The sequence below is a fragment of the Archocentrus centrarchus genome, chromosome 6 (assembly GCF_007364275.1).
Source record: "Archocentrus centrarchus isolate MPI-CPG fArcCen1 chromosome 6, fArcCen1, whole genome shotgun sequence".
NCBI classification, from domain to species: Eukaryota; Metazoa; Chordata; class Actinopteri; order Cichliformes; family Cichlidae; genus Archocentrus; species Archocentrus centrarchus.
In genome coordinates this window covers 22,523,975-22,546,897 of record NC_044351.1, presented here as the reverse complement: position 1 = coordinate 22,546,897, position 22,923 = coordinate 22,523,975, and the positions used below count along the sequence as shown (strand labels likewise).

Sequence of the window (22,923 nt, the reverse complement as noted above, 5' to 3'; positions counted from 1 at the left end):
TCACTGGAGCAATACGCAAGCCCCCTTTCTTTACTTTTTTTTTCTGTGTGTACTATATCTCATCTACATACATATAGAACTAAACCACACACTACATACTTTAGGCAAACTGATTCCAACTCTTTTTTTCTTTTGTCTTTCCAAAATGCACATGCACACAGATTTAAAAACACGCATGCTCACACATAACGAGCAGCAGATGACTGGATAACCTTTACCAGTTTGAGTTCCCAACAGAAAGCCTTCTTCACCACAATCTCATTACTGACTTCTCCTAGCAAGAATCCAGTGGGTGTTTTCACTGAGTCTGAGAGCAACAGCTTCTGCTAGAAGATGGAAATTAGAGAGAGACCCAGTAGCCCACTGCTTTACTCACATGAGTGCCGTCACCGTGCAAGACTCCTGACATCTGTGGCCAGTTATTGCCAGAAACTTATCTTCATGCAGCTGGCAATGAAAGGAGGAAGTTCAATAAGAGATGGAGATGATATGGAGAATAAAGAAGTTGATATGATAAGAGTAGACATGACAAGTTATGTGAGAAAATATATTTTCTTTATGAGGGAGGTACAGTGCAAAGCAGTGTGCTGTCTGTGTGCATATTTGTGGAGTGTGTGGAGTATTAACAGACTTCCTGCAGATTTGTTTGGAAATTTTGTGTGCATTGTGTTGTGCTCTATTATTTCTCTGCACATGTTTTTATGCAAGCCCCATTATGTGGACATTTTCATCTGCAGCAAATTAGTTGGACGCCATTGTGACCTCTAATCATTCCAGTCTCTCTTCCAGATTACAGCCAGTTGTGCTTATGTACATGAAGTGGATTGAATCAGAAATGAAAGGAAGGAATAGCGTACCAACAGGGTAATAGTTTGAGGGAGACAGAGAGCGATGTAAAGCAGAAAGGGACTCAGTATGATGGAAATGTGGGCGTGCAGAGGAGAGGTGGCTCGGGTATTTCAGTCTAATTAGAAAAGAGACAAATTTAGGGGTTGTGTTAGTGTGTATGTGTTTGCCTGTTGGAGTTAGTGATGACAGTGCTGGGGCTACACACTGTAAACACAGATACTGTGTCAAGAGATCCTCCTTTAAACAAACACACATTTCCTGTTGTCAGTGCATGCGATTATAGTCACTGCTAGTAATTGTGATCTGCTAACAGTTATGGGCAGCACAAATAAACCACACACACACACACACAGCTTGTACAAACAGATTAAAAATATAGCACGTCAGATAAAACGCGTGTAATACCAGCCCTTTTTAATTGCAGCCCCGTTGTCTGCCTTCAAGTTCATTTTCCATTTCATTTTTATTTCTGAGTCTGATTTTTTTTTAAGGAAACTGCTGGAGAGTGGGCAGCTAATAGACATGCAAACCTGGAGTTTTAACAGATCAGTTCATTATCATGCACAATAGTGAACTGAGTCACCAACATGTCCCTAAAAATAGCTTTAAAGAGGATCATACAACCATTACAGTTACAAACCATTCAATATGCCATTGATTTTCCTCTCAAATAATTCAACAGTGAACAACTGCTTGTGTCATTGCCACTGACATACTGAAACTGTATCGATCACAGAAAGTAGAGACCAAATTTTTATAGATGACTCATCTTAAACTGCTGAGTCATCCAAGTTCATATCTGCAGATGTGCCATGGAAATTGATTTTTTTTTCTCTCTTTCTCTCTCTTTTATGGAAAAAAGTGATGTTAAAGTTAGTCTGCAGTCAGTTTCCTATTATATGACAATTTTCCAAACTCGGAAACTTCAGCAATATCATTTCTATAATGAAAAATATTACATCTCAAACAATTCATGAGAGTGCGTTTGGTTCAAGAGCACAGTCCTCGTTCTGCCTTTTGTCTGTCCTTCCTCCTGTGTTTATGGGTGTTGATGTGAACATTTGAGACTGAGCCGTGGAACAATTCATGAGCAAAATGGCCTTGTGAGTTTGTATATCCACAAAAACCCTAACTGTTTAAATGACACATCCTTTAGCATAGTACACATGGAGCTTGTGACACAAACACATCAACATCCCACGCTGAGCCTATTGTGCTAGTCCTTTGACGGCAGATCACTCAAATGTGCGCGGCACTGAAACAAACTGTAAGAAAAACAGACAAATAGGTCATGTTTATGTGTCCAGCATTTATTGTAAAGGAAAAACTACTTAATTGTCATGCTCTTACATACACACACTCATTTTTTAAACAACCCGTCTGATTAGATTTACTGTATCTGTATTCTTCCCAGGGGGTCTTGTTAATTGGTTTACTTGAGAATTAAACAGAGGTGGAAATGAAATTTATCACTAACCACACAAAATGAATTTAATTCCATAAGATGCAGTTTAATCGATGAAGTGATTATAATAAAGAGCATTAAACGACAGTTACACAATAAGAGACTATCCAAAATCTGGAATTAGAGGCAAAACACACTATAACTCCAACTATTCACATTCTGCAAAAGAATACCCACTCCAACTGCTACAACATAGAGCCAAGGTATCAAACCATGCATGCCTGAAGATGAGGGGGAATAGGAGAGCAGGTCTTAAACTAGTGCTTAAACCTGTGTTTCTTCATTTCTTAAACATCTGCTAACAGTCAGCTTGTCTTGTCTGCTGCTCACTGCTAATTTACCCCCACGTGATTCATGTAAAACTAGACACACAGAGGAGGAAAGATGATCAGTAAAATTAAAGAACAGAGGATGAAGCTGCTCTGGGTCAGCAGGTACATTTCATCCCACGTGTGTCTGTGTCAGACCTACACACATAATCAGCATGTTGTGTGTTGTTGTGAACATGACGTAGAGCAGGTGAAACTGCAAGCAGTCTGGTTCTTTTAGAACCCACCTGAGTGATTTCCCAGACACACACAGGCACGCACAAACACACATACTGTACACACAGGTAATTTGAAGCAGCAACATAATTTAGATCCACAAATGCTGACAGCAGCTTTGTGAGGTCTCTGAGCACCACTTGCTGCAGTTCTGCTGCCCCATGTTTTCTAGCAGAAGGCCTGCTAAGTTGTCCGTGGACAACAATTACAACCAAATGACATTTTTGTACTTCTTGTCTCTCTATTGACATTTTTTTTTTAGAAATTGTTTTCACTTTTATGAGTAATTTACAAAAGCACCAATCAAATGGATCATACTTTTGAAATTAATGCAGTAGTTAAGAGGAAAATATATTAATCGAATCAAGATGTGTTGCACCCATGTTTTGCAATTCAAACAGCATTGCGTTGCATACAATTTTTAAAAATGTAAGGTAGGTTTTTCCAAGTGTCTCTGAGAAATTAATCTATCTCTTCACGTAATGCCAAACTGTCTCAGTGATGCTGAGCTCAACGCTCTCTGGGACCAGTCAATCTGTTCCAGGAATTCTTGTTCTTCTTTTGGCTGAACATTGTCTCTAGCTAGCTATATGTTTTAAGTTCACTGCCATGATACAAAATTAATTTGGGACAGATCAGAAGCCGTTTTCATGGTAATGCATGATGGCCAAGCAGTGTTAAGGCCTGGCCTTGCCAAAACTGCCAAACAAAGACTCACAGCCTTGGCTAACCGCTTGAAGAGGTATACCAGAAAGATAGAAGCCAGAAGAATAAACCAGCTGTTCTCCACTGAAGCATCCAATGTGTACTTTCAGTGGCAGGGGAACAATATAAGAACAGCCCCTCAACCAAGGCTGAAGATGGGGCAATACTGAAAGAGTATACAGGAGAGGAATGCAACACATAACAACAATGCTCAGTGGCTAGTGGATCTAAGAGCAAAAGCAACCTCCCTGAACAGGATCCAGTAACCATCACAGTGGCAGACATCCAAGAAAGAGTCAAATAGGCCCTGACATGATTCACACCTACTGGCTAAATATGCTAACCGCACTCCATGAGTGCCTGGCAGCATAAAGGAACCAACTGCTAGTGGAAGAAACATACCCCAAATGGCTTACCGAAGGGGGACTTCTGATCCCCAAGGATCCTCAGAAGGGTCCCATCCAACCAATGGCCAGTAACTTTCCTCAGCACACCATGAAAGCTCCTGTCAGGCATCATAGGAGCTAAATGAAGACTGACCAACTTGTGTACCATCTAGATTGAATACAAGAAAGCCTACGATTCTATGCCTCACACATGGCTTCTGGAATATCTAGAACTGTACAAGATCAACAGGACCCTAAGAGCCTTCATCAGGAATTTACTGGGGATTTGGGACTATGGAATATATATATATATATATATATATATATATATATATATATATATATATATATATATATATATATATATATATATATATATTTTTTTTTTTCCCACAAAAATCCTCCTACCCTATCCTCATATTTTGAGGTATTACCTATGATGACTTAGACCACAGAGGGTTAATTGGGATATTGTTACAAAGGCATTACATCAGAATATATTACTTTCAGTAAAAAGCATATATGTAGAATATAATATTTATTATACCCATTTATATCTTACACATATAGCCCTGCACTAAAATCTCAGAACAGCTTTGAGTCCCATCCAACCAATGGCCAGTAACTTTCCTCAGCACACCATGAAAGCTCCTGTCAGGCATCATAGGAGCTAAATGAAGACTGACCAACTTGTGTACCATCTAGATTGAATACAAGAAAGCCTACGATTCTATGCCTCACACATGGCTTCTGGAATATCTAGAACTGTACAAGATCAACAGGACCCTAAGAGCCTTCATCAGGAATTTACTGGGGATTTGGGACTATGGAATATATATATATATATATATATATATATATATATATATATATATTTTTTTTTTTTTTTTTTTTTTTTTTTTTTTCCCACAAAAATCCTCCTACCCTATCCTCATATTTTGAGGTATTACCTATGATGACTTAGACCACAGAGGGTTAATTGGGATATTGTTACAAAGGCATTACATCAGAATATATTACTTTCAGTAAAAAGCATATATGTAGAATATAATATTTATTATACCCATTTATATCTTACACATATAGCCCTGCACTAAAATCTCAGAACAGCTTTGAGTCCAACATCTTCAAGGTAGCAATGGCTTTAAAGGAGCTGCCTCTATGTCTAGACTGGGAGGCTCCATTCATGTATGTCAATAGGCACTCAAACTGTGGGCACTGTTTTTGAGTCATTATTGTGTTTGAATCACCTCTCATCTGCCAATCAAATTAACACGTATTGTTCTAAGCAGCTTGAGTCTAAAGCCTGCAAGCAGTCAGTGAAATTGAAGCAGGTGGTCATGTTGTCAGACAAGTACACGTTTTAGTGCTGGTTATTCAACATTTCAAAATGCTCTTGACATCAAACCTGAGGAGAGAGCTTCATCTTGTAGAAGGCTTTCTCGCCTAGTTTAAAACCTTTTCTCCAAATGTAATCCAATGAATTAGTTGCATTATTTTGAGGAATTACTTAAAATTGTTATGTTACTTTACATGAATAAATGTTGAAACACAAAACATAAATAAAAAAAATGTGTCCACGAAGGCTAATAAGTCGAATACATTTTGTGACTACTTTGTAAACTGCTATGAGACAGTACTGGAAACATGGTACACCATTCAAAAATATCTTTCACTTTTAAATACTTCTTAGTAACGGATTAGGCTACTACTCATTTACAAGGAACTGACTCTTGTTTTGTTTGCATCCACTCTTATAGCTACAATCTGATTCCTTACCGTTGTGTGGCATGTTGCCTCTCATCACACTGCTTTACATTTGAGTATCTCCATCTGCTGATCAGTGGAACAATGTGAAACCAGATGCAGAATCTGCTTGTGAATGTGCAGAACATAAACAAAACAGGAATGAGCTTATAAAAACATTACTACACTCTGCTACTAGTGGCCACAGATTTAACAGGATACCTTTAAAAATCTTACAGTTTCTAGGTCATTCACAAAAATGTAAGCTATTATCTTAAGAGACTTATAAAATATCTGATCCCACGGAAAGAACCTTAGTGAATGCACATGGCCCCAACAAACTTAACACCTCATGTTACCAGTTAATACATGTTAGGCCTCACTCTAAACACAGAGAAAATCCACAAATCAAGCCTCGGTAGGGGCTGGAGTGGAATGTGTCATGTTGAGAGAGTTCACCTGGTTGGATTTTACCAGTGTTACGCCTGCCAATCACACACCCTCGCACATACAGATATGTACTGTATCAACAAATGGCTATAAACTGACAGAAAAGAAGAGAAAACAACAAGGTAGGAAGAACAGACAAGTGTGTGGTCATGTTTATGGGTTTGGAAAGACTGTGGCATTTCCTGACAGTCCATGCCAAGTGTATGTTTGATGTTCTGTTTGACCTTCAGCTTGTTTAACACACATCTTTCTCACCATGTTGCAAATATTTTTAAGGCTGTCTCTGATTTACATTGCGCTCATGGGTGTGGAGGGGTTCATAAGAACAGGTGACAAAAAAGTAAAAAATATTCATGTATTCATGGATCATTTCATGTGATAAACAACTTATTTGACACACTCTCCCTTTTCCTTTTGCAGCATGCTAAATCCTTTTGAACTTCCATAAACATAAAGATTTTATATACAGATACTGTTTGATCCAAGCTTCTTTTTTTTGGGGGGGGGGGGGGGGGGGGGGGGGGGGGGTCTCACAGGAAAATACAAATATACCCACGTACTCAGGGAGCAATCACAGAAGATACTGGAAAACTTTTCCTGACTCCACTTCAAAACCTTAGTGACCCTCATGCCCCTGCCCTGCTAACTCTTATAGTGATGGAAAAACTGTGACCTCTATGTCACTGCTTACAAGAAGTGTACTTTTTTAATAGTTAGAAGAAAAAAAAAAACAAAACAAATAGTGCCAATTAAAAATGTTGTAGTTAATGTAAACCACATTATATCAACCAGATTCAGGGAAGTTTATTCAGACGTGGGTTGACTGCCCCGGGAGCCTCATGACCCAAAGGCTGTTGGAGCTAAACTTAGAGCGTCATTAAGCAATACTGTTCCAAAAAAAGCATTTGCCGGTAAATGTCTACGCAAATGGATGTTATATTACTATCACAATAGAGTTAATGAACTTTAGAGGAGTGTACTTGATGACATGCTGATCCTTGCAGATCTAGTCACGGGTCATGGTGTTGAAGCAGCACCAGTCTCATGTGTCACTTCCTGCAATTAGTGGAACAAATCTAAAAAAAGTAACTCTAAGATTTTAACATAACCACAAATGAATCACTAAAGGCTTTAGACTGAGTGAAATGCTCTGTCTTGAGGAACCCAACAGTAATGCTGTTCTTCTGAAATAGGCATGTTGGAATAATGAAAGAAAACAAAACAAAACTAAGCAATGTCTTGAATTCATCTAAGCCAATGGAAATCCTTAAAAAACAATGGATTCTAATTGTCTTTACAACTGTCCTTTGATTTGTAAATCTGCATGTGCAGACATTTTCTGTGCTGATCAGTTAGTAAGTTAAACCAGTAAAATAAGGGATTGTTACCTTTTATTAAATTTGTGTAACATGTTAAAAAAATTAATTTGTGAAGGAAGCTTTTTGATTTTTGAAGTATTACAAAGAGATGTGTAACTTGTCCCTATTTATCTTGTCTGTAACATCTTAACCCAGGCATTTTAAAGGGTATGACCTTGTGCCTATTTACAAGGGTATCCCGTTACAACTGCCCTACCTCACTGCTGTACAGCACACAGGCAAAGACCTCCCAGGCTGACACGTCTCCAAGAAAAACAAACATTTTTATGCCCACCACTCCAAACTGTGGCCATACCGATTCTTTTATTACAATCAGATAAACGCAAATTCCATCAGGTAAAGTGTGCATTATGCTCACTGGTGTTAGCATCTGACTTTCCACTACTGCTGCAGGCAGTGGATAGCAGAGCTGTCTGTGTCAATAATACTACAGCAGGCATCACAAAAATCAAAACACAGGCCTCTGACAGGACTCAGTGGGGTACTCTCTGCCATGCTGTTTGACATGCTTCTTACAGTTAAGATTTTCATTTGGAAGAGCCCCTGTGTTCCTCACGCCATAAATCATGTTAAAATGGATGATTGTGGTTGTGTATATCTGTGTTTGATGGAAGATGGAGGAGAAGGAACAAGAAAAATAAATAAATAAATCAAGCACGTCATATCTTTTAAAGGAACATTCATCCATTTTCTTCTGCTTTTTCCAATTCAGGTCACAGTGGGGCTGGAGCTTATCTCAGCTGCCATTGGGCGAGAGGTGGGCTACATCCTGGACAGGTCACCCGCCTGTTGCAGGGCTAGCACAGAGAAACAGACAACCATTCACACTCACATTCACACCTACAGTGTATTTACAATTTAGAATCATCTATTAACCTGACCCCACTAAGTGTGTGTCTTTTGACTGTGATGGTGGATTCAAACCCACGACCTTCTTGCTGTGAACCAACAGTGCTGACCACTGCACCACTGTGCTGCCCCTTTTAAATGAATGAACAATTCAGCTTTTTTGGGGGGGGGGAATTTCAACTGTACAGTTGTTGTATATGCTGCATGCAAACTTCTGCTTAATCAAGTGTGTTTTCATGCTGAAGTATTTGAAGTAAATGAAGTGCTTTCATTACTAGATTCAAATTTGAGCTTGTAAGAAAAGATAAAATGAAATAAAACTGCAGACATTTACACATTTCAACCCACATCAGCCAGCACATTTAGTAAATTAATACCTAAGCCCCTGGAAATCTTGTTTAACCTGACTATTAGTGGTGGTGTAGTGATGTAGACATAATGCTGGCTGACAACACCCAACCACAAATCCCGCACATCAGAGATCCGGGGTGTGGTCAGATGTACACCAGGCATGACATTTTTAACCACAGAGAGGAGTGGAACAGTTTTTTTCAGCCAGGTGTTAGATTACGCTTTTTTTTTTTTTTTTCTGTATTTTGATCATTAGGAACTGAGAAAACAATTACAGTGTGCAGAGCTATGTGATGAAGCTCAAATCACCCACATCGTTCCTTCACACACCAACATGGACACCGAGAAACACAAATGCAGATGCTCTCTCTTTTTCAGCAGCTGTCTCTGTCAGCAGGAAGGATGACATGTTTGGACTGCTCCCAGTGGAGCCAAAGCAACTGACCAGATGTGCACAAAAAAAGGAGAATCTCAGGGTCGTACTAATACATTTTTTGTGTGAATTTATTATATATGCACAATAACCAACACCGGATTATAAACATTTTTTTCATTTCTTCCATTTTCTCTTTTATACAGTAAATAGTATTAGTGTACAAATGTATACAAAATTTATTCAGGCTAGTGAAGTTCCACAAAAGAGTATTTCATGTACGGTATTAAAGCACAATCAGATATCGGAGGGACACACACATGCCTGCACATAGACACGGGACCCTCTGGGTAAAACACAAGTCAACACATAACTTTGTAAGACAGCATAACCTGATCACACCAGTATATCACCATGAAGGCAAGATGGAGAGAACTTAACTTTTCTTTAAAAAAAAAAAATGGAAAAAGGAAAAAAAAATGCTTAAACTATGTGTGATTTTTATCTTTACTTCCTAAAACCTAAGACAAAGTAAGGCAATGTAAAATTATCATTGCTCTCAAAGTTCTCTCCAGCATGCCCTGATGCTGATCACAGGCATAGACAGAGTTCAAACACAGAACAAGCTCATCCCATGACATTGCAGCATTTCGACACTGAGCCTTCAGCGTCTGCTTCACAGCACTTATAGAGCAACACAAAGAGGAAACAAGCATAAAGAGAACAGCAATAAAACAAAGAAACAGTCATTTTGATATGCTGATCTCATTCACAAATCATCTTGGCTCCTGAGTCTGGCGATCCAGAAAGGGAACAGAAACAGGATTAATAAAGAGAGGTGTTGGAAAGCGAGCTCAAGTCTGGTTTAGGTTTGTTTTGGCGAGGGAGGAAAATAATATTCTTCTCCCATAATCAGAGTCACTGGCTGTTTCCATCACCTATCAACAAGCCAAAATAAATAAATAAATAACTGAAGCAGATTTGGACCATTTCATAACAAATTACTGCAAGGGTTACCCTCTCTGCTAAACTGCAGCAAGCATTAGCATAGAAGTATACTTGGTAAGAATACAAATCTGATGTGTTGCTTCATTCAAATACCAGACTGTTTGAGTTACTACGTAGGCACTGGGAATTTGATGCATCAAACTGAAGACAACCAAAGCTGTCACTTGAAGTACAAATATATTTGAAATTTTAATATCTTAACACTAGAACTCCCAGAATTTTAGAACTACTAGAACTCCCATGGATGGTCATTCTGACCGCCATACATTATTTGCTTAAATTTATGATAAATTAATATCATATATACAAATATAATTCATAATAAATAAAAACAGTGAAGACTACATGGATCTGTAATGTTACCAATCAAGTAAAGATGGTTCTGGCAAGGAACATCAGTAGAAACACTCATAACTCTTTTGTGTATTTAATAAAATGACAATGTTAGAATGCAATATACACATATTTAGGAAAAGTCAGGGTCCTATAGTTACATGGGATTCATAGCAGCAAAGATAGTACACTGCAAAATTTAAAAAAGGTCAAAATGACCAACTTGGGAGTCCTAGTGTTAATAGATTATCACATTGGATGCAACCTGAACTCACTTGTCCCTTAGTGAAATATCAATGCTATCTATCTAATATCGTAACTTGTTTACTGATAACTGATGTACACCTAGATCTGAGCAATATCTAAAATTCAACTACTGTGCAGATTCTCTTTAGTAGGTTTGCAGATATCTGTGGTCATTGGTACTGTGTGGAGCTTTGGTGTCAAAAAAGTTGGTGTTGTCTTTAGCTCTGTACTGAGCACATGCTGCTACAATACAACACCTAGCTAGACACAAAATGCTTGCTGATTTTGAGTACAAAAAATGAAATGTAGATAGGTTGGTAAAGTACATTTAAAAACACTCAAATCAAAAGGGATACTCTTAATACTTGCACTGGTTGCCAAAATAAACAATCCTTACAGCATACTGATCCATACACAATGAATATAACAAGCAACAAACAATCTAGACAACCACACAAATCAATGCTGTCAGTGAACATACAGGCTTTTAGTTGGCATAGTGGAGATAACTTCTTTCATAGTGGGGATAACTTCTTTCAACCTCCTCTAAATAAATCCGACAAACGAGAGAAAATGAGGCAGAATTAAAGGGTTTGGTTAGCTCTTACTCTTGCACCATAGGAGAATATTAAGGAGTATATCATGAAAATGAGTGCAGCTGAGCACAGTAAATGTGTCTCTCTTCTTGAAAATGATGAGGAGGTAATGAATGAGCACCCTTTGGCATTGGCAAATGGAAATGCTGATACTGGTCTTGAGAAAATAAAAATGTCTCATTGCAAATATTCTGCATACATCCTGTATGGTGCAACTCGAGTGTCTTCTGGCCTCCTGTGAAATGACACGATGATCAGTGTGTGTGCGTAAATGTGTGTAGGGGTCATGAGTGTTGTAAAGATGTGATGAGCCACAGCAGCAGCAGCTGAAGCCCGAGCACTGGCCAAAGGCTCGGGCTTAGACAAGTCCCTCCTCCACAATCAGAATCGTCTTCCTGTTGGACAAATCAAGCAAATTAGAAACAGTCTTCCCTGACATTCAAAAGCTCTATGTTGGCTACAACCAATATCTACTGCTGCTAATAACAGTAATGAGCACTTCATGATTACACTGTCTTACCCTATCATATCCCATCATAATATATTCTACTGCCTTGTGTTATATCAAGTCTACCATTCACACTGAATGGATACATCAGTTTTTAGAGAAATATGTTTTTTTTCCTCCCTTTCTCATTGACAGATAAATTAGAACATTGGTAATACAAGAACGTTATGTTTAGCATCTCAGAAATACTCAAAACTGGCACTGCGGCTCAGTCCAGATGACAAAAACCATCTACCCAGCACACCAAGAGCATATCAATTCTTTATGTATCATTAGTTATACACATATGAAACCTGACATGTAAAAGTAATAATTTATGGTGTTATGTCCTGGTGTGTTTCCTGGATAGGTGCAGGCACGCTAGCTCTCTCTGTGGTTAAGTGGCTATGGGCTCTAGTGTTTTATTTCTCTCAGCAAGAAAGCAAACAAGCATATTGCCAAAATGAAATATAAATTTAAATGTTCTGTTGAAATATGTAGAGGTGTTTCAGACCTCAATCTTTGTGCATAGGCTTTGCACCTGGCAGCTTCAGTGAGTGGGTGTTTTTTTTATTTAATGGGAGTATTCAGGATATCTGTGCATGCCAAAAGCCTAGGAGAAATAGGTGGGGGTCTTCTCTATTCAAAGGGCAGGAAAGCCATGTGAAGCTTCCTTTGTTTACTCCAGTGACAAAATGGACTGGCCTGGACACAAACTATGAGGAGCTTAGCCAAAAGTAATGGGACAGATGGGAAGAGGAAAAAGGACACGGCCTACTTTTACTCCGTTCATCTACTTCCTACGTCATTCCTCTCCTCCCTTGTTGCTTCCCAGCATGGCCTCTCCATAATATAAACATAAAAAGGCCCATGAATTGGTGGCCTGTTGTGTATATGTTCTACTCCTTTACAGCACAATGAAAGGCAGAGTTCACAAAGATATGCGTGATATTTTTTCCAAATATTTAGATGTCTTATAAATTGTTCAGAGTTGGGTGGTAACCTAATGATCTCGCATAAAAATTATCCAATTTGTTCTTTTGTTATATAGATTCAGCTCAAATGACACATGAGCATCCACTTCTAAGAAAGTAAGTAAGTAAAGTTTATTTATTGTGTGATTTTCACTGTTACAAAGCACTGTACACAAAAAAAAATGAATAAAATAAATATGAGAATTAAGTGCCATAATAGCCAATAAAAAGATGCAATAAGACACTATAGAATGAACAGGTAGTTTAAAATAAATAACTAATAATAATTCAATAAACCAAAAAGTTATTAACTGCTTTTTAAAAGAGTCCACAGAGTCAACTAAATATAGTTGTAATGGTAAATGTTCCATAACGTTGGTGCCACAGACTGGCACCAATTCTTTGCAGTTAAGCTGAAGATACTATATGTCACAATTTAGGAATGTTCCTGAAATGAAAGAAACAGGAACAATATAAAGATTTGACATGCGAGTCAAAGCCCAGAGAAAAATCAAATATTACACCAAGATTATGAATGCTGGACTTAGCAGTTGAACAAAAAGAGGCAAGAGCCTGGCTGATTTTGGGCTATAGCTCAGGAGGATCTATAATCATTGTCTTAGTCTTGTTGGCATTTAAAACGAGGTAATTGGTAGAGAGCCAATTACTAATCCGGGTTAAACAGTGGACAGCCTATCCAGCTGGTGAGGCTTAAAAGACATACCGTATTTTCCGGAGTATAAGTCGCACTTTTTTTCATAGTTTGGCTGGGGGTGCGACCTATACTCCGGAGCGACGTATATGTGACATTTATAACACATGAACCAAAATACTCCAGCCACTTGACATCTCCGTGAACCGGAGCTTTAAGGCAGTCTTGCGTAACCTGTGGGCGCAGTGGATGATGGATGGAGAGCACAGCTTAACGGCAACTGGGAGAATGCGCCACCCAACTTTCCTGGAAGTCATTGGATGGATCAAGAAAACATGGGCTTCAGTGACAACCAAACCATCCTGTTGGGATTCAGAAAGGCTGGAATAATTGGAACTGCAGCTGACGACGAGTCTGACTAACGCGACACAGAAGAGGAAGCGGCGCTTCGTCTACGGAGTGTACGGAATTGTTTAGAAGTGACACCGAGGATGAAGAATTCAATGGATTGATGGTTTGGTTAACTTGTTAGTATGTTCTTTATGCTATGGTTATCTGAATAACTTAATGTTACGTTAACATACCGAACACGTGTTCGTTGTGCGTCATGTAGCTGAATGTGCTACGTTAGCATAACGTAGGCGTAACCGTGTTCATCCTGTTCTTTAATCCATTATTATTTTAAATTGCCGTTCAAGATGGAATTTCTGCTCTAAGTCTCGGATTCTATCAACCCCCCACCCCCCCAAAAAAAGGGCGACTTATAGTCCAGTGCGACCTATATATGTTTTTTTCTTCTTTATTATGCATTTTTTGGCTGGTGCGACCTATACTCCGGAGCGACGTATAGTCCGAAAAATACGGTATATAGCTGAATGTCATCAGCATAGAAATTATTAGAAATGTCATGAAAGATTGAATGTTACCATTTAAAGCAAGCATGTAGAAGGAAAATAATAATGAGCTCAGGACTGAACCTTGTGGAACCCCACTGGGTAAGAAGGCAATGTTAGAGCTGAACTAATCCTGACAGAGAAAATCCTATCAGATAAGTAAGAAGAAACTCAGTCAACTGCTGAGCTAGAGATACCAGCCAAAACCTTAAGCCTGTTAAGTAAATTGTTGTGGTCAACAGTATCAAAGGCTGCACTGAGATCAAGTTAAATGATTACAGAACAATTCCCTGCATCAGAAGCCATTTAAAGATTATAGATCTTCAAAAGAGCAGACTCAGTAGAGCGCTGTTTTTGAAAGCAAGACTGAAAAGGATAAAAAGAAAATCTGCAAATTGCGTATTAATGATTGTAACATTTTGCAATGATTTTTGTTTGTTTTTTTACAAAATTGTGCCAATATACAATATAAGAAAGAAGCAGCATTCTGTTAGTTAGAGAAATAGTCAACGAAGAAAAAAACTAAACTGTTTATTAAGCAGTGTTATACTTTTTTACTTCCTTTTTCAGGTTGGCTACTTTCATCTTAATTACTTTTAATGAGTATAACATCTCAACATAGCTGTAAAGAATATATGAATATAGTCGTGGATATATTGTAAGATGTAAATTTAGATATATATTCATTTAAGTTTTTGTGTTAGACAGTCATTAAGTGGTTCAGCCTCGATTAAGAAAAAAAAAAAAAAATCGTGATGGAAGGTGGACCTTCAGTGATCATAAAACCTTTTAAATAGGTAATGACCAAGTGTTGCCCAGCAAATATTACATAATGGAACTGAATAGTGAATAACTAAATTACATAACAAATCAGCTTTAAGGATTGACAGTCTGATTTACCCTTGACAAGAACTTTTCAGTTGCCAAGAAACTGTGAAGATCAGAGTGGTTAATATGCCAGTAATGAGCCTTTTGAAGCTGTGTGATGGAATGGACCCTGAAATCAAAACCACAAGTAACAAGAAGGGCGTAGATCTCATTGTAGAACCTCGGCTGACAGGGCACAAAGGTTCATCCTACCAGACAAGAGCAGCAGCCATTGGGAAGCAGAAACATAAAACAAGAATGAAAAAAGATGAATGACAAGAAGATAAAATGCATAAAGAATATAAACAAATGAGTGAAGATTAAAATGAAAATAGAAAGAATTGCCAAGTGATCAGTAACAAGAAACCGAATGAGTAAAACAAATATGAAGCAGACTTGAAGGGCAGACACTAGACAAAGCTTTCAATCTATGCAGAAAGCAAATTGCTGATGAAAAACAGACAGAGATTGTGTAGTCTGGCTAATAGAGCTGTTTCCAGCAATATTCTCTGCACAGGGCACATATGTGGCTCTGTCTTACATTTTCATTGTTGTCAAAGCAGACGTCTGGCCCTTTGCGATATCTGGGGTTCTGAGCCAGCTCACATGGATCTGGACCTTCAGCTGAATGGACATTCAGAAAAATTTAAATTACTTTATTTTAACAATTCAACAATGTTTTGACTGCTAATTTATGCACTCAAACACTTCAATTCATTTTTATAACAGCACATTGCAACACCAGTCATGCCAAGGTACTTTATATTCCAAATGGTGCATCATTATAAATGAACACATAACAATCTGACAAGCCCTACAAGGAAGCACTTGGCAACAGTGGAAAGGAAAAAACTGTGCAAATTTCCAATTCACATCTAACAGAGATTAACAAAATAATTCAGTATTCCTAAAAATATACTTTTTATAGATAAACAGTATTATGGAACCAATGAAAGAGGCTTTGTCATTTACACATGGCAACATAACCACGGTAGAGTTATGACAAAAGCTGAGTTAACCACTGATTAGAACTACTGTTTATAATATTTTAATGTGTTGTGGCAGCAATAGGGTGTATAATATTTATGTCAGTGTTGCATATATTGGATGGAATTATTATTAGCAAATGGACACCCCTGTGGTGGCCCCACTGTGACCTCTGGTGATGACACTTTTACTGTTCCATCAACAGAAACCTACATTAAAGACACATCTGTCAAACACATATCCTGAACATATATGCACACATACACACACACACACCCCTTCTCTTAATCCTAATTTAACCTGATGGCAACCTGCAGCCCAAATGAAGTTAACCATAGAAATTTAATCTAGGAGTAATGTGAAACCAGCTTTCATATGCTGTGCATCTGGTTTACGGTTTACACCTGAACACTCAGAGGGAACCCACTGCACACTTATTAGGTGTGTGTCCTTGTACTGAGAGGTTAAAGTGCTGCTATATAGGTGTTTTATGGAGGATTGAAGAGACAAAAGAAAGTGTAAATCTATCTTCAGTTTTTATAAGCTAAGTGAAAGGATACAGGGCTGTTCAGCCTGTCGCAGTAGCCCGGGGTCACATGACAAACATGTTTCTTTGGCATCAGTGATTAAAAACACAAGGTTGGTGTTTGGCAGCTTCTCAGCACGGTACATCCTAGAAAACAAAACATATATAATGTGGCACCAATACAGCGCAATATATAGGACATGTACATGCAGGTATGTGTTCAGTTGTGCACACTTCATACCACCTTTCTCCTCATGGGATTGGCTTTTTATGGTAGTCATTAAAGTATCTGTGTCTACAGTTGTTAACTTTGGGAAGTAAAGCATCAGACACGTGGGACTCATAACACCCATATTTAACCCCCTCAGAGAGCCCAAAGTGACACAAAGCGTAGGTTACAGCAAAGTAAATGTGCCGTGGTCTGTAAACGTGTGTATTAGTGAGTCTGACATACAGCCAGAGTGTGAAGGAAGAAAAACAGATAAAAAGGCTTTTTGTGCTTTCCTCTGCAATTCCGGGCTCTGACAGATCAAGGCAACCTGTGTGTGATCAGAACTCATCAGAAAGCAGCTGCCTGAAATCAGGCTGCAAAACAGAAAGAAGCCAGGAAACCGAAGCTTTTCTGGATCAATCCCCACAGGCCATTAAACAGATGGACGCTCAGCAAGGAGCTGAAAATCTTCAACAACACACATTTAAAGTCATTTATGGTATCAGTGGAAAGGTCCACTGAGATGGACGCATATAGGGACTGTTGTGAACAAACACAAATACCTGGAACAGTTTCCACAGTCCAGGACACCTGAGTAGGATTTTTCATCATTGTCAAAGAAGTACTGAGTCTGCTCTGTGATACAGCTTTCTTTAAACATGGCATCTGATATGTCATCATCTGTTGACTCTGCTGGAAATAAAAGAGAGGGTTAATACAGAAAAAGGATTGCTAAAAAAGTTCAGAGATTAAAACTGAAGTGATAGATTGCTGTCTCTTCAAACCAAGGCCGCTTGTTATACACAGCTTATGTTACTTGCCTGCCTCTAGAAGACTGGGGAACATGAGACCCAAGAAGAGCTGCTGAAGTACTGACCTAGGGAAAAAAAAACAATAAAAAGTAAAAACAAAAACAAAATGAGTCACATGTAGGAGGCAACAAATCTTCTGAACATCCTTTTTTTTTTTCCACAATGTTCAACCAATAGCTGTTTAGTAAAAGCAACACATCTGTCTAAGGTTAGAGTAACTGGTGATGTAAATGTCATGGGAAGTATCAGCCATTCTATTTTAAAAGCCGGTTATATTGCAGTTGGACAGCAAAGCAGAAAATGATGCAGTATCATGTTGTGTAACTGCCCTTGTCTTATACTGACCCAGCCAACTTCATCCTTCAACAACATGCAAGTCCACTCCCGTACAAACTCCCACCCTAAAATACAAGAGTACTCCCACTCTAAAATGCACACACAAAACAAAACATAGAAACACAAGCACGCAACCTGTACACTCACCAGGCAGCAGTGGATGCCCACCAGCCAATACTGAGAATGTCTGCAATGGTAGGCTGGAGAAGGAAAAGCAATATTTGTGAAAAAAATTCCAAACCAAAGACAGTAAGGCTTCGTAAATCATATTAATTAATAAATCCTAATTTTTTTTACTTATTACTATGTAATGCACAGTGGTAGTTTATTTGAAATATCTAACCACATAGACGGAGCGGGGTCCTGCTGCTGCCTTGCTGTCTTTCTCTGGGTCACAGACAGACTGATAGTCATAAGTCTTGTTGAAGGAATACAGGGAGGTGTTGACCAGGTTGATCATCAGCACTGGATCCACCTCACCAAAAAACTGACCTATCTAGACAGATGTACACACACACACACACACACACACACACACACACACACACACACACACACGCACACACACACACACACACACACACACAGAGTAAAAGCAGTGTAAAAGTAAAACTTGTTTTGTAAAAACGAAGGCTAGAGCTGGGTCCTATTTTCACTAACAGGAATTTAAAGTTTTTTTAAATAAAATTTTGTGTTGTGCTTTATTTGTGTGCTTCGAACATCAGGATGCATCTGTATGAAATTTTGGATGATTGTGATGGTGTGGGCTGGGGTATTAAAATGATCAGAAAAACTGGCACTATTTGGCTGGCATTTTGCTTGCAGGGTTGAGGTCCACTTGTCCCCTTAAAGAGACGCATCACTATAAATCATTATAATGCTATTTTAAGTGATTACCTCTGTCCTTTGATGAAAACATTTCTATCCTGATGTGACTGCACTCTTACAGAATGACAGTGCCTTCATTTACAGGACACAAGGGGTCACTGAATGGTTTGATGGGCGTGATAATGATGTAAATCATATGCTATGACCTTCCCAGTTAGCAGATATTAAATCAGTTGAAAACCTTTGAGAGGTTTTGGCTCAAAATGTTAAGACAGTGCTCTCCACCAACATAACTCCAATAACCTGAATAATAAAACTATGAACAAACTATTATGTATAGCTTTTTATCTTATATATATATGCCTGAGGTTAACAGCATTAAAAAAACCAGCATGTTAAAGTCAGAATATGTTTCATTAAACAGGTTATACCTTATAAGTTGCCCATTGTCCTGCATGATATTATTTATCAACCCAACACAATGGTCAACTACATTTTTCAAGAATCTTGGTGTTCATATTATTAGACTTATAATTTCTGTTATAATAATTCAACAGAGCCATCACTTAGTTACAAAAATGCATTGTAATGTGTAATAAGTTTGAGTCACTAAATTAAAGAGAGACGGTTTTAACATTTTTTTGATGGACACTTGCACACATACAGTACAGTAGTTTTCAAGGTACTTTGGCAGCAGAATTATTACCGTTTAGTATTTTTGATTTATTTATCTTTTTTGATAAAACTTTACAATACATGATTGATAAATGGCAAATTGACAGTTATATTCTAGTTAATTGTCATTTAACTGACAACAAAAAAGAGTAATTATTAGTTAGCAAACAATTTGTGTGTATTAGTTGGATAGCATTCATAAATTCGTTAATGTTGACCAAGACCAAAGTGTATCGAGACCGAGACAAGACCAAGACTTTTAGGGTCCGAGACCACGTTGAGACCAAGACCAATGCCCCATCAAAATCAAAATCACTTCTCAAATTGATCTGAAAGATCCACATTCCTATAAAAACACCTATATATTAAACACTCAGAGCTGAAATATAGTTTACCATCTTTAATACTCCAGAGTGACTTCCATCATTTATCACAGAATGTAAAAGCAATTATTCATAGTTCATCACAATAGTCTTTACATTTCTTTACATCTGCCTTTCATAAACAATACATAAAGTTATGTTGTTTTTAAACCAACAACAATTAAAAAAAATGGGTGCTATTTAAAAACCACATAGCTCAATGTGTAAAACTGAAAAAATGGCGCACAATCATCGACAGTAAGAACTAAAGCCACAAGTTTCTCTCTCATACAGATTAAAGCTGCAGTATGTAACTTTTATAAAAAAATCTGGGTTTTTTTACATATTTGTTAAAACTGTCTCCATGTCGCGACAGTATGAGACAGATAACCTGTGAAAAAGTGGAGCTCCTCCACCTCCTCCCTGAGCTACTACTGCCGTCTGTAGAAATGCGCCGCTCCTGGTCAAAAACAACCAATCAGAGCCAGGATGAAGGTCTTAGCACTGTCAATCACTCCTCGTGTATGCGCTGCTCAATGTACTAATGGCGGAGAAACAATTTACCGTTCCAGGAAAACCATTTATCTGCCATCATCAGTGGCCATGCTAACTAGTCTGAGCATTCATGACAGGCTCTACTGTCGGGGAGAAGCTGTAGCGGAGCAGAGAGCAATGGGGAGAGTGTGAACCATAGACATATATACAGGGGTGAAAGTAGTCTTAAATTCTTGCCGGTACTATGACAAAAACTATATATACTATACTATATATATATATACTTTATACTATAAACTATATATATATATATATATATATAGGGGTTGGGTTGGACAATGAAACTGAAACACCTGGTTTTAGACCACAATAATTTATTAGTATGGTGTAGGGCCTCCCTTTGCGGCCAATAAAGTGTCAATTCGTCTTGGGAATGACATATACAAGTCCTGCACAGTGGTCAGAGGGATTTTAAGCCATTCTTCTTGCAGGATAGTGGCCAGGTCACGACGTGATGCTGGTGGAGGAAAATGTTTCCTGACTCGCTCCTCCAAAACACCCCAAAGTGGCTCAATAATATTTAGATCTGGTGACTGTGCAGGCCATGGGAGATGTTCAACTTCACTTTCATGTTCATCAAACCAATCTTTCACCAGTCTTGCTGTGTGTATTGGTGCATTGTCATCCTGATACAGGGCACCGCCTTCAGGATACAATGTTTGAACCATTGGATGCACATGGTCCTCCAGAATGGTTTGGTAGTCCTTGGCAGTGGCGCACCTATCTAGCACAAGTATTGGGCCAAGGGAATGCCATGATATGGCAGCCCAAACCATCACTGATCCACCCCCATGCTTCACTCTGTGTTGTTGAAACTGAGCAGAATAACATGAAACACAATTAGTTAGAGTAATCCCTCACTACTTCACGGTTAGCTTTTTCGTGAACTCGCTGTTTCGTGGGTTTTCAATCAATATTAGTGTAAAATATTTACTGGTTCTGAATGACGGCTTTACAGCAGACAGCCACTCCCACTCTTCCAGGTACTGCGTACTGGTGCAGAATCTTTTAGTGGTATGCAGTACCAGACCATATCGGCTATATATATATATATATATATATATATATATATATATATATATATATATATATTAGGGGTGGGACTCGATTAAAAAAATTAATCGAATTAATTACAAGCTTTGTAATTAATTAATCAAAATTAATCGCATTTTAATCGCATTTCAATATTTGACATGAGAAATATTAATTTAAGTTTAGTTGATGAATGAATCAATATACATAAGCTTAAACTTCAAAATTTTGTTTATTTTCCCACCAGTCTACTACACAGACCAACGAAGGGTGGAAGTGCTCCTGTGATAAGCAAACTCCTGAAATTAAAGTTCAGCATCATAACTGGATAGTTTTATTCAACATTAATGTCTCACTTGTTATAGTTGGAAATTAATCATTAGCTCAGCTGTATTCCTTGATTTTGAAATGTGTTATGCTTGTTTTGACAGCTTATTTTGAATTAAAGACTTAAAATTAAACCACAAAAAGGAGAAAAAGTTCGTTCTCCGTTTAACAGCTGCTTTTACACAGCTGTGCTTCACACTCACGTTGCTAGGCGACATGAGCTACGCAGAGGTGACGGCAGCTGATATGAAGGCTAGCCGCTCACTTCCGGCCTTTGTGGTGTTCGTGGGCTGCGAAAGACGTGGGCCGGGTCCTTCACAGGATGCGGCCCCTAATTTGGACATTGTGCGTCGATATAATCTGTATGCCGGGAACTCGCGCACTGAGAAACGTTCCACGGTGCAAAGCGCGATTAAAATGCGTTAAAAATTTTAACGCGTTAATTTCCCCGTAATTAATTAATCGAAATTAACGCGTTAAAGTCCCACCCCTAATATATATATATATATAGCAGCGTGCATACAAGCATGATTGACGGTGCTGAGACCCTCCTCCTGGGTCTAATTGGTTGTTTCTGACCAAGCTGCATATTTCTGCAGTTAGTACTGGGAGCACTGGGAGAAGGCAGAGGAGCTCAATCTTTTCACAGATTATCTATCTTATACTATGACAGTTTTAACAAATATGTAAAAAACATATTTTTTTATAAAAGTTACATGCTGCAGCTTTAAGTTTGCTTTTGAATGAATGTATCAGCTTTTATAAGTCAGATATTCAGTGGCCTAACTGCACGTGTTTCAACCATAAAATTACACAACTGTTAAATTGGGAGCAGGTTCATCATATGCCAATCCTTAAAAAACTGCAGTCAGGGTTCTAGCCAGAATTTTCTTTTTAGCCCGGGGCTAATGCAAATGCAAATTAACAAGCTAATGCTAACTACTAAATGCCGCTCCCGCTTACTAATTGAGTGATGGGGCCTACGTATTTAACCGGGAAAGCACCTCTGAAGCCTAGACAGTAATCACAGTCTTTGTGGACATGTAGTTACATTTCTCAAGGTGCATGTCAGGTTAGATTTAAAGGGGATTTTCGGTTATACGTAAGACCGATGCAGA

At 38.3% G+C, this 22,923-nt stretch overlaps 1 protein-coding gene across 3 annotated transcripts in view; it reads right to left on the bottom strand.

Moving 5' to 3' along the window:
- Positions 1-9,229: 9,229 nt before the first annotated feature.
- Positions 9,230-22,923, bottom strand: part of LOC115781262 (voltage-dependent calcium channel subunit alpha-2/delta-1) — a 68,113-nt gene continuing 54,419 nt past the window's right edge. Inside the window, exons 35-42 of one of the 3 annotated variants that reach the window (XM_030730816.1) lie at positions 18,370-18,522; positions 18,174-18,226; positions 17,700-17,755; positions 17,442-17,571; positions 16,702-16,814; positions 15,696-15,778; positions 15,188-15,363; positions 9,230-11,676 (exon numbers count right to left, since the gene is read on the bottom strand). In XM_030730816.1, coding sequence (XP_030586676.1) covers positions 11,640-11,676; positions 15,188-15,363; positions 15,696-15,778; positions 16,702-16,814; positions 17,442-17,571; positions 17,700-17,755; positions 18,174-18,226; positions 18,370-18,522 — 801 coding nt within the window. In that variant the 3' untranslated portion in view covers positions 9,230-11,639. The remainder of the gene's footprint in view (positions 11,677-15,187; positions 15,364-15,695; positions 15,779-16,701; positions 16,815-17,441; positions 17,572-17,699; positions 17,756-18,173; positions 18,227-18,369; positions 18,523-22,923) is intronic. The other 2 variants (XM_030730817.1, XM_030730818.1) reach the window with 2 other exon arrangements.